General features: G+C 36.8%; 1 protein-coding gene across 1 annotated transcript; it reads right to left on the bottom strand.

Annotated features, from left to right (window-relative positions):
• Positions 1-2381: 2381 nt before the first annotated feature.
• On the bottom strand, positions 2382-12940 carry LOC134511987 (oxygen-regulated protein 1-like; the record flags this gene model as incomplete). The annotated part of the gene is made up of 3 exons (XM_063326877.1): positions 12302-12940; positions 10772-10943; positions 2382-7921 (listed from the first exon to the last, which is right to left on the bottom strand). Coding segments are annotated over exons 1-3 (6351 nt in total), but the record flags the coding sequence as incomplete, so codon positions are not given.
• Positions 12941-13205: the final 265 nt, after the last annotated feature.

The raw sequence follows: 13205 nt of genomic DNA, 5'->3' as shown, positions 1-13205 counted from the left end.
ACCCTATGACAGTATGGTACGTCTCATTGTTGACCTTTTGTCCTGCTCTGAGGTGACCATTTTATTCCTTCTCTTCCAGTTAATATACTGAGACCAGAAGCAAGCCTTTCAATGATATAACAATCATTTCACCACTCGCTGTAGTCTCTGCTAATTGTAACCTCAGGCAGTACATCACATCTCACCTTCTGAGTGCTTAGTTTGCTCAGTAACCCTATAACAAGCATCTGATTAAAGGTTCTTGAACCTTGATCTGAAAAAGTTAAGGTACTGTGAATGCAGCACAGGGTGCTGTGAATCCAGAAGAAAGACTGCAAGTGATGGAGACATATATATAGCTGTTAATTTGCCTATCTAACATTTAGATATTATTTGAACATAGAACCCTGGGACTCAGAATGGTATGTGGCATTTGGTTGGATTCTAGTAATTTTGAGCTTCATTTTCCAAACATAGGTTTTATTTCTGCATTGATGTGTAAATTGACATGTAAAAGGATGAAAAAATACTATTGAGACTCTTCACCTGGAGCAGTTCTAAAACATGCGAAGGAGGACACCAAAAAATGTGGAGATCGAAGGAAGAACATCAGAAACATGGTGAGCACAGGAAATAACACACAGCTATTCGGTGTGGAATACATTAGACGATAGATGATGTAGCTTTAGGGTTGTAAGTTTATTACATAGAATACACTGCTTCAAACAACAGAAACATATTGGTTATTTATGGGGAAATACTTCTGCCACCGGACTCCTAAAAAGAATTGAAGAGTGCTTCTATGTTTCCTTCCTGTACTGCAAGCCCCTTTTGCTCCAGATCCAACATCATCTTCCCCTCCATGTGCCTTCTGTCACACAGGGAGACAATCAAAGCTTCTGGGACAAAAGGGATTTGTGTCAGCCTTTAATTAGGTCCCCAATCTGGATAACCAACGGATCATCATAGGATTGGGCTTATCGCAGCATATATATGCCAGTTAGTCTAGACACAGCCTCTGAGAGTACTGAATGGCCAAATTCTCATTCTCTAACTGAAAAACAATACCTTCCTTCTTCAGGTATGTCTCTGACTTCATTGACATTGAAGCAAGGTACTATGCAGTTAGGGATTAAAATCTAACTAAAAAAAATGAAATACTCTGCCTAAGCACAATATACATTAAATATTTTCCAATTTGATATTTAAAATAATTTACTGAAAATTGTAAACCATATATAAGTGCTTACTACGCACACAGAATATTAAAAAATGCTGTAAACATGTATCCAAAATAATTCTAATAACAGATTGAAAGATCCTGAAACATATTACATACACCTTGTATTCTCATAATACAACATATTTACAAAAAACAAACAAACAAAGAAACAAAAAGAGACATGGACCACCTTTAAAGTACAGAGGTTAAAGAAGAACACACAACTAAACCTTGTAGTGTACATAGAACAATTTTAAGAGTAAGTGGTGGTGCCTTAGAAGCGAATATGGCAAGGGCAGTCAGGAATTCGGTTGACACACAGTCTCCCTTCTCAGTTCCTGTGGAAACCCAGCGGTAATAAATACGCTCCTTTTCTAGTATCCTCTGGGTAAAAAAGGAAAACTTCATTTGGGATATGGGTGATCCTATATACAGACTGAAAGATCTCTGATCTGAAAGATCGCATAACTATCCTGAAGTTGCCCTTTAAAAAGTGACATAACAATTTGATAATGTTAATCTATATATAATTAACATGACTACTGTTTCCTACTTTTCATTGTATTACAGCATTTGAATAGTATTTCCTACTTTTAATTTCAAATTAAATACATCAGTTGATTTTATTCTGGATAAAGCATTTCTACTGAAAGACAATTCTCAAACCCTTTCCCAAATGTCATGAAATACAGGAGTCTCATCTTGTAACTTGGGTACCTATTTTAAACTTCAGTTCTCTGTTCTAACGAGCAGTAGTTGTTTCTTTACAAATAAGATGGTTGGTATATAACCGAATATTTCTGAACGGATAACACTTCAGGGAAAAACTGTTTTTAACCAAGAAATCACTGTCTTAGAACAGCTTTTCTTCCTATATTAGTTCCCACAAAAATCTAAGTAATTATCTATATTTCAGCAATGATATGCAATTGTGATTTACATTTATCTGTCTGGGCTGTATTCACATTGGGAGTTTTATTGGGTCTGGCATTCAGCAGTTTATTTTGTGATTATTTTTTTCTGAAGATGTTTTCACTAATCTAGTGTTATAGAGATTCCAAGATCTCTATTACAAGTCTTTCTTATCTTTGCTGTTTCCATTGTCCATTGAGCAAAACCAAACTTCTTGTTCTTGTTCTTGATCTTGTTTTTGTTGTTGTTCTTCTTCTTGTTTTTCTTCTTCTTCTTCCATAGGAAAGGCATTTTCATTTTTCAGATTTTCAGAGGCATTATGTTCAACATTATTTAAAGAAGTGTCACACTTCAGAAATATTTCAGAATGACAGGTTTCTGCTGGATCTGACAACATGGGGAAAAAATTTTCTCCAAAAATATGAATTAGGCTTATTCTTAGTGTTTGGCATATTTTTGGCTTTCTATTGGGTAGCTCACTATCTGTGCCTATCACAAGATCACTGGGTATGTGTTTGGATACGTCATTTTGACAATTGCTGATTTCCACGGGTTTTACATTCATATCTTCTATAACATGTGACTTCCCTAAACTGCTTGTGTCTTTCAGAGTTGAAGATGCAAATATCCCAAAGTTACTAATAAAATCTAAGGTGTTATTAGCATAAAACCTATTAAAAATATTATTGGCAATCTTATTGATACAGTTATTCTTCAGAGTCACATTATTATTGTCGTCTGTTATTAAATCTTTGCCTGACCATTGTAAATGTCCACTCTTTTTGGCCAACAAACATAGACCCAGCTGGTTCTCAATATCAGATGCTTTTTGGTAGGCATATCCTCTCTGTTCCTCATTAATTGGTGTTACTGTCACCATCAGTATTGGACAATGTTGGCCACATATAGCATGGAGTTTATCCAGAGAATCTTCTTCCTGAAGAGCACTTCTGTTGACATTACTAACATCAGTTGGCTGAGACTGTACAGGTTCATCATTTAAAGGCCGTTCCAATGGATGCACCTTGTTGTCAGGCAATCTAAATTCTACAGATGTAAAGGCTGGAAAATTGGTATCAGCCTGTGTGGAAATCCGTGCAGAAGTAGAACCTACCATGACTGATGATTTGATCTTTTCTTTGTTTGCAGCAGGAAGGGAAGTGGTCTTACCATTGCGGCTAGCTTTACTTTTTGTACTTATGTTATCCTCAAAGGGGTCTGAATCACTATTATGAGGTATATTGAAGTAGTTGCAAAAATTTTCAGAGGGTTTAGCCATGTCTTCAAGTTCTGAAGAAGAGCCTTCATTGAGGACTGGGTACTGATTCAGATTGCCAAAGTGCGAGTATGGAACATCATCACTGTTAGTATCAAGGACTGTGTCTGTTGATGTCGTATCCAAATTACCATACATTCCAATCCGTTCAGGTGGTGATCTTCTTATCAAATGATTTTCTTTGAGAAGCCATTTGCCTTTATCTATCAATATTCCTTCATCTTCATTAGCTTGTACGCTAGGTTGATGCTGCTGCTTTGGAGATTCCCCTGAATGGTCATTCCCCTGAATTGTATCTTCTCTGTTAAGAGTAGGTTGTGGCGTTGGTAAAGGAGTATTTTCTGTTCTTGATACAGTGTCATCTTTGTTTATGTTTACTGCAAATTCTTGTGATGGTAGTGAAGAATGTGACAGTTTCTCTGCAGAAAAAGACCTAGGTTTTTGAGAAAAATAAATGTTTTTTTCCACTTCTGCAGAGTGGAATTCTTCAGTATCCTTTTGAAATACTTTTGACATATAAGGAAATCCTTTGTGAAAGTCAGGTTTAAATGAAGCTTCCGTCTTGCCATAAAGTCGTTCAATGGTTCTTTTTACATAGCCAGTATTATAATGTTTTTCAAGTATTGCTTCCTCCCCACTTTCATTGGTCCAGTCACTGGATACTCTGAAGTTATAATCACTCTCTTCAGTATCTGGTCTGTAGTCTGACCAGTCTGAAGTAGCAGGACTTTTTAAGCATTTTTTTAATTGAGAAGCGTCTGAACACATTTTATCCTCCGGTTCTTCCACTTGCAACTTCTGTTCTCCTTCGCTCATATCACATTCTGTAATTTGCTTTGATTCATAACAAAATGATAATGGAGACACTGTAGATAACCTCTCAGAGGTTTCCTCACAAGTTTCTGCATCTTCCTTGTCTTTCTGTACAGAATAATCCTCATTATTATATTCTACAGAGGTTTCAGCAGCTAGTTCAAGTTGGTTATTTGTTTTTTTGTCATTACCTGCTGACTTTGGATCATCTTCACTTTTATAAGTAGTAACATGTATAATATCTTTTTCACCTTCTAACTCAGAAGTATCCTGATCTAAAATACCATTTTTATCATTAGAAGTTACACTATGAACTGTTGAGTCAGGTTCTACTGAAGTTTCTGACTCTTCATTAGTGAATGAAGTATCAGTGTTTTTATCTTGAGATTCTGCATGTAGGCTGGCAGGCATTTCTTCATTTCTTTCAGGTGGCTCTACAGCTGATGCAAGGCTACAGGTATTTGAATTAGTATTGGCATGTTGACAATCTAGCTGTGTTTTGGGAGCATCCAAGTCTAAAGTCTCTGTATCTTTCTGTATATCAAAACAGCTTTTTAATTCACTAGTCAGTTTTAGAGCTTCTTCAGAATTTACACTGTCGTTTGGAACACAAGGCTCGACTGATTTTTCATTTTCATGCCAATGTATACCATTATGAATTTCAGCTGTGGGCACATTCTCATGGCAACATGTGGGGTCCTGCTTTTTGAGCTCCCTCCCAAATTCTAATAAGTTATTTTCTGTTGATTGTTGAAAATGTGAGAAGGCAGCCTTCAGTTCATCAACTTTTTCTATCACTGTAGTTTGTTTCAGAAATTGTAACTGCGTAAATATTTCAGAACAGCTGCAGGAAGTTTTTTGCATGTCATCTTTAATTGTGCCAATCAAACCCTCTCTCAGATTCAGTACAAGTAGCCAAGCTAGAAGGACGTTGGAGGAAGAACCAAAAGCTGAAGGAGAAAGGTCTGAAAGGCTGCAGGCTTTTCCTATACATCCACCGTGTTCTTTCTGGAGACCAAGCAAAGTTGATTGTAGCTCATGCAGCAACATGCTAGACATGCAATTATTCTGAACATCAGTTCCCATTTTCTCATTGACAATTGTGCAATCAACTTGAACAGCAACTTCAGATTTTCTTTGACATGGGTTGCTATCTTGAATATTAACTTCTGACATCTTTTTATCATTGTCATGCATTTCATGAAACAAGTGTAACTTACCATCATGATGAAATTCCGACTTTACGGAATACTTGGCTTCTTCTACTATAGTTGTATTAGCATGAATCAGAGAGTCAGTTTGTTTTTCACCTGAATCTTTGACTGGTTCTTCTAAAGTTTCCAAATCACAAATAGGCTTTAATGTTTTTTTGGTTAGATTATGCTCAACCAGATGGTTTTTGCCAGTCACATGCACTTTATTTGTGATAAATCTTGTTTCTTTATCTATAAAAGCCTCAGTATTTCCTTTAGGAAAATCACAGATATTGCTGTTCTCTACCTTCCCTTCTTTTTTATTTATAGGGGGTAAGACAGAATTTGGTAAGAAGTTTTTCAGCCAAGTTTGGACATAGTTTTCAAGTGAATGCTCAACAACCTCCTCTTGAAAACCCTCATGTTTTAGAGCATCTGGTGTAATGGCTCTCTCTGACGTATTTAACTTATATGCACCTTTACCTAGATTTTTCTTCATCCTCTTTTGCTTTTTCTCTTTATTTGATGACAAATTTTCCAAAATATTCTTTTCCTTTTCTTTTTCAAAGTTAAGATTATTTGGCACTTCTGACAATGGTTTTGAAATCATTGATAAGTTAGGTATCTGTTCAAAAGAATTAGTTGTGAGATGTGTGCCTTCTTTCTCAGTACTCAGTGTATCCTGACTGTGTTCAGATTCATTGTTTGAATCAACCACCATTAGACCATCTTCACTCTTTGGAGATGAAACTAAACTATTTTTTTTGCCTGACTTCAATTTCACCTTGGCCAACTTGTTTTTATTACTTCTTGGTTTTTTATTAGATGATAGTCCATTTTGTTCCACTGAATCCTGGTGACTGAACTCATCCTCAGGACATACGCTTTTGTCTGAATTGACAGACCCATCATTGTTTTTTACAAAAATATCTGTTCCTTCTTTCTGAGGCATCTCGGAATAATGATCCATAGCCTGTGTTGTGGAATCCTGTGTGGTTTTGCTTGTGATATGCATTCCCTCACTTTTAATTATCCCTGAAATATCTTGATCTTTTTGATTTTCATAGGTAGCTTGTTCAAGAAAGTTAGATGATTTTCTCTTCTTCTTCTTTTTGGTGAGGGAAAATGCAGATTGGCTGTCATCAATGACATGTGTTGGCATCACAGGTTCAGTACTGACACTGCTTTGGTTCTCACTTTCAGTGACAGGAAAGAATCCAGTTTTTGAATTTATTTTCTCAATTGGAGCTTTACTACATGGAGATACCATCTTCATCTGGTCATGTTCAGGACAGGCTGAATGCACTAAATCTGGAGAAACAGGTAATAAATCAGCAGCTTTGCATTTTCTTTCTTCACCTTTTGACTGACATAATTCTGAATATCTAATGAAAGAACTCAGTGATCTTTTTATTTGTTTAATATCACATGACTTAATATCATGGATGTGGTCTGCAGAACCTGGCCTAGCTGCCTGGTAAATTTTTGATGAATGTGTGAAACCACTGATGTTTGCTTTGCAGGTTGATTCTAAACTATTATACGTACCTTGTTCCACAACTGATTTTTCTAATATATTCTGTACCAATTCATCCTTGTCCTGCACTTCTAATGTCTTCCTATTTGTGGTTTCTATTAAATCATGACTTTTGTGGCTTACTTTAAAAAGCATTTCTTCTTTTATATTCTCTGAAGAAAGCTTTAATAAATCATTGTCATTTATATCACTAAACTTTGGATTACTGACACTTGATTTTTTTGTGCTGGAATGAGCTACCATGCAATACTCGGATTTATTTTCTCCATTCTGTATTTCCTCACTGTAGGAAAACTGTCCTATTGTCTTCTCCTGAACCTCTTTCTCAGATACCAAGGTGACACTTTCAACTACTGCTTTCTTTTGTCTAACACGCCTTGGCCCAGGGGTGGGAGGCCTATAAAAGCGGGGCCTGATATTATCCTCAGGTACGTTGCTTACATCTAGATCTGCAGAATTGTTCTTACAGATATTACAACCAGCATTTTTTAAATCAGACTCTGATTCTTTGTCTGACACTTCTGCATTGAATTGCTGTAATGAGTCTCCGTCTTCTTTATTGTAGCTCTCCAAAAATGGAGCATCTCTTGGTTTTATGTGTTCTGATACATTTACATCTGATAAGCAGTCTTCTGCATGCATTGCAGAATTGAAAATGGTGGTATTTTTGTCATCACAAAGGCCAGCACGACTTACAGTGGTTGTCCATTTAATAGTCTCTTCCTCTTTAATTTTGAATCGAACTTTCATTTCCACTGTGATACTGCCATCTTGATTAAGGTGAACTGATTTCTCAATGTCGTCTTCATACTGTGCCACAGATAAGTCTTCACCAGTAACTATTTGATTTCCTCCTATACTGTTATGACTGTCAGGAACATAGGAAGAATCTGAGTTGTTATCATTTGAGTTGTTATCATTGCTGGACCCTTTATCAGAAGAAATTGAGAATGTCTGAGATCTTGAGCTAGAGACCATTTCAGCTCTCGCTACCAATAATTACATTGAAAGAACCCAAATTCATTCAGTAGGTGGAAAGCAAAGCAGACAAACATCATGTGCAAGGATCCAGATGGTGAGACAGCAGACAGGCAGCAAAGGAAGAGAAAAGAAGAAAGGACAAAAATTAGTACAGAAGAAGCTAATGAAGTTTGTTTATTTTATCAGAGTATTAGAAAGTAAAGAGAAAAAATATGGCTAATTTTGATACTCATTTTAAGAAGTTGGTAGAGACCGAAATATAATCAATTTTTAATAGAGTCAAACATTTAACTACTTTTCCACTTAATATTATTTTGCAACAGGCTTTTTTCTAACACCAGAGCTATAGTCTTATTTGAAGCTCCAAAGCCTAAAAAAGTACTAAATGTTCTCATTTTATACTTAGTTGGTAGCTGAGATTGCCTTGAAGCTTTCAAGAGATTCAGAGGCCTGCGCTCATTTGGGCTTCAAGCTACCGACTTTACATCTTCTACATGTCAGCAATCATTAATATATCATTTCCTATTAGTCCTTAAAGTTAGTGCTAAAATGTGTCAGTCAAGGTGAACATATATCTACCTGGGCTTAATCCAACAATCTGCAGCATATGAGTAATTACTGCGAGTAGTGTCACTGACACACGTGAATAAAGGGTACAGATCCAGTCCCCTGGAGTGACCTTCTATAGAGACGTGAAAATGGAAGCACTTTAACTTCTTTTAAATCTGAATTTAAATCATGACATTCTGAGGTACGTTTTGTGCTACAGTACTGTAGACAATGGTGCAAAACTCAGTAAAGCCAATGAGAATACTTCCAGACTTCAATGAATTTTGAGTATGGCCAAACATGTGTTTGCATACACATTAAATATTCCCCAAAATATTATTTGATTACTCTGTAATAACTTGGGCTTTAAAAAAATTATACCTCATCTCTCTCTAGTAGTTGTCACTGAAGAGGTAAGAAATAAAAGAAAATGAGATGAAAATAAAGTTTTGCTGTCTTCCAAGAAGTTCTGCATGTGCGAGTGAAACAGTGCGTGTACACCCACACAAAGACAACCTCAACTGCTACTGATACGTAAATATACAGAAGCCACCATTTAATAGAAAGGTTTCACTTGCAGAAAGGTATTTTAACACATGTGATATTAACTTATCTACATTGCTTGAATGTAAGCTTTTTTTTTTCGCTCAAGTGAGTCACAAATGGTCTCATATCAAGACTGTCACAGTTAACACATTACTGCTATAGATGCATGTCTATAATTTCAAGGCAGAGTGCCTTGCAAGTTTCCTATGCATATGTTTTCCCATGAACTGAAATAAAAGTCTGTATTAACTCTTCTAACACAGACCAGACCTTATGTTTCCCAAAGTAAAAATCTCACCTTTTCTGTCTTCATGAAATGGAACTGGAACAAAGTGCCTGAAATTTTATTTTTCAGGCTCTCACATCATCAATAGTGTCTCCTACACAGGATACTTTTGAATTTCTCAGGTTATAGACAAAAAGAGGTTGGTTTTTTCTCTCTTTTTCTGTAGTTGCTGTTAACTAAGGATTAGAAGAGGGAGCTTATCGGATTCTCATCTACTCACATTTTCTACCATTGCAAGGCTCAATCTCTGGCTCAAAGCAAAATTTGTGTAGGATTTTTTATTTCTGCAGAACTTTCATTCTCAAAGTGTTCCTATTCATTCTCTCTTGAGCACCAATTATGCTCTACAAACAGCTCTCAAGCAGTGCAAGTCAGAGAACATGAAGGCTGAGAAAAACTAAAATTAATAGTTTGGTGGGGACATAATAAACTGTGAGGGATGTGGAAGAAAGTCCTTCAAGTAAATGGGAGCTGGGTGTCTTACGTATCAGTGTGCTCCATGACATAGTCAAGATTACCGAGGAAAATCTCAGTACAGAAACAATTACAGTGTTCGCTGGGCTCTCCAGTACAGCATGCAGATATATCAAGAGTACAAGGTACCTCTGTATTAAACAAGTTTCCCTCTAGCCAGTACGTCTGCCTTACAGGATGTTCTGATGCCAAGGATTCCCACATGACCTAAAGCTCTGCTACTGCAGCATTTTGTTTCCCTCAGCCACAAGCTATTCAGCTAGCCTGGCTTCTCTCCAGCAGCTCTTTGTGTTCTTGATCATCCACAGGCCACCTCACACTCTTACTGACCTTGTCAGTGGCACAACTCCATGAGCAGTCAAAGGGAAAGTACATAACTGTGTACCTTTTCCCAAACGTAACCAAAACACAAATATCACAGCCATGAGGATATAGGAAAAGATGACACCCTGTTTACACACAAGCATCTTCAAAAACATGATGAGTTTGTGAGTAGACGGTGCTATAATATTTTTCCTGTTTATGTGGAGCATGGGACATGGGAAGAAGTGAAATTGACAGTGACAAGTCAAACCTCCTCTCACTAAGGTAAGTTCTGAAACCTGCACAAAAGTTTTGCTCAAGAAATGCAGTGAGTTAAGAGCCCGAATTAACCTTTGGGTTTTATTTTACCACGGCTGTTATTAACTGTGACACACAAAAAAATAACAACTATGACAATCAAGTGCATTAAAATAAAATATAGATTTGCATCCATGTTCTAAATAAGTCCATTTGAAAGAAAACATTCATACCAGCTAAGTACTTAGCAGAAACTTACATTTTTAAAAAAAACATTAACACTTTGATATTTCTTATGCCTGTAGAGGAGTCAGAGCAGACATAAACAGTTTGAACTGGCCATTTTGAATATCCTTGATCCTAGAAAGATGGTCAGGGTTTATGTCTTATGTTGAGAGAGATAAACCGATTAATAAAATACAAATTAATTCAAAGAACTTACTATTTTCACTTTCTGACTTGGCATTTGATTTTGGGTACACACGATTTGCAATTCCAAGCAACTTAGCAGGCTGTGAATACCCAAGAGATTCATAATTGCTTGGTTTAAAAGGCTCTCTCCCTGCTGCGACTACAGCTCCAGTGCACAGTATCAGGGCCTGAAGATTAGCAACCTGGGGAAAAAAAAAAAGTAACATTAAATTCTCTGCCTTAGTAACCACAAAAAATAATGTAAGAGATTTATCCCTTTCATGCTTTAATATCTTCACTTCTTAGTCTCTACGTTAGTTTGCAGTGGGCTATTAAATATGTATCACAGCACAGAATTAATTTTTCAATTCCTATAAGGCACTTCCTATCTCTGTAAGGGTATGCCTTGTTATATAAATATATTAGAAAAAGACTTCAAGAAGCAACACTTCTTATAATTTAAGTGTTTGCATATGTAATTTTGTTTCATCATTGCACAGTGACTGTTCATAGCCATGAAATAAGAATGTGCATTTGGAGGTAAGTATACTTACAAACCTGTGTTTGGAAGAGGAAAGGGGAAATTCAGAATATACCACAAGTACTTGGCCTGTACTGCCTCAGAGGAATAGGGCAGAATCACAGGGCAATATATGTTGGAAAAGACATCTGGAGGTCATGTAGTCAAACCGTCTGCTCAAAGCAGGTCTGACTGGATCAAGGAGCTCAGAGCCTTGTCTAACTGTTTTGAATTTATGTTCCAAAATATATTGCAAGATAAGGTTAACAAACTGCACTTCATGGACTTACAGGTTATAGGGAGAGTTTCACAACCAAATACAGAATTTCATCAAATGGAGGGTAAACACAAGATTTCCCTTGAAGTCTTGGAGTTCTGCATGGAATTCTTTTTCTAGATACCCGTTAAGTATAGTCACAAGTGCTTTTCTGTGGTTAAACAACACACAGATAAAACACTAAGTGAAACAAAACTATATAAAACAGCATGTGAGATGAAAATCAGGATTATTAGTGCTGCACCAACTGGATTTAGAGGTACAGAACCTGCTCCCTGGGTTGAAAACTATAATAGACAATTAGGTGTCATAATTCCAAGTCATTCATGGCAAAAGACTGCATTTGTGTGATAAAATATGTGTGGTGCTGCTATTAGGTGCTACTTATCATATTTTTAAAACATTAAAAATCACAGATAAATGGCATTAAGACTACAGGAAGTTTCTGTGTAAATGGGTAAAACTATAGAATTGACAGCATGCCTGAAAGAGGCCTGAGTAAGAAAAAGAAAAGTGATTTTTCATGATGACTTAAAACAAAATGTCCTCGCTTCTCTCTGATCGCAAGATTCCAGTATATTTCCTCCAAACTAGTAGCCTTTCTGAAGTGGAAAAGACATAGAAGGGTAACAGCTGAAATCAAGCACATCAGATCTTACACTAGGCCAGTATCCCAGGCTTATAATTGAAAAAGTCACCTTTTTAATTAAAAATAATCTAGAAGCAACCATAGAAAAACTGCCAGTACTCATCTTTATTCTCACCTTTCTGCCATCGGTGGTATATAGCTTCACAACTGGGTATTGCATTAATTCACTCATATAATCCAGAAAGGCCTCAAAGGTTTGTGTATTCTTCTTTCCCAGAACTATGGTGCGCCTGAGTCTTACATCCCCGTTTTTGTAAACAAGCATCTTTCTGGGAGTTGTTATTTTGCTTTCTCGATGGCCAAATCCATCTTCGTTCTCCCTTGCTAACTGCACAGCTCGACGACGAGCGCTGACAGGTCTACTGATCTGCCAGGGCAGTGGCTTTTTGCTAGCCCGCTCTAGGTTGATGGGCTTCATTTTCCTCTGATGGGAGCAAATATAAGACTTTCCATCTTCAAGATCCTCCAAATTGGTGATGCTGTGTCTCCCTTTCGGTGTACTAATATTCCTTACTCCAAAAGGTAATGGGACTCGTTTGGATAAACTGTCCAGCAAGGCATCAAACGTTTTATAAGACCGGTTATTAATGACCATTTTGATTCCATTAAACTGAGGATCTCCACTTTTGTAGAAACAGATCCGTTTTGCCACCACAGGTTCAGTAACATTGAAGTGGCGCGTGGATAAACTCTGTTCACTCTCAGAGGAGTTTGGCTGATTCACCGAGTAACTAGTTGAAGGCGTTTCACTCATTTTGACAGCAATCTGGAAGGAAGAGGAGATGGATGTAAAACTTTCCTTATGACTAGTAATGATGCAGTCTTCATTTTGAAAGATGCAGAAAGAGAATTTATAAGAAACTAACAGCAGCAAGTTGTGCCAAAACCCATTGGATTTAAATGGATCCAAGCTGTTATCTCTGAATTCCACAAAGACTCCAGTACTGTCGGATTAAGTTAGCATGGCTCTACTTGCAAATATTCCCAAAACTCTCCAATGTAATTTCAAATCTCTTATC

This window comes from Chroicocephalus ridibundus, chromosome 2 (assembly GCF_963924245.1).
Source record: "Chroicocephalus ridibundus chromosome 2, bChrRid1.1, whole genome shotgun sequence".
In the NCBI taxonomy this organism is placed as follows: domain Eukaryota; kingdom Metazoa; phylum Chordata; class Aves; order Charadriiformes; family Laridae; genus Chroicocephalus; species Chroicocephalus ridibundus.
The sequence above is the reverse complement of the archived record's forward strand: the minus strand, read 5'-3'. Positions and strand labels throughout refer to the sequence as shown.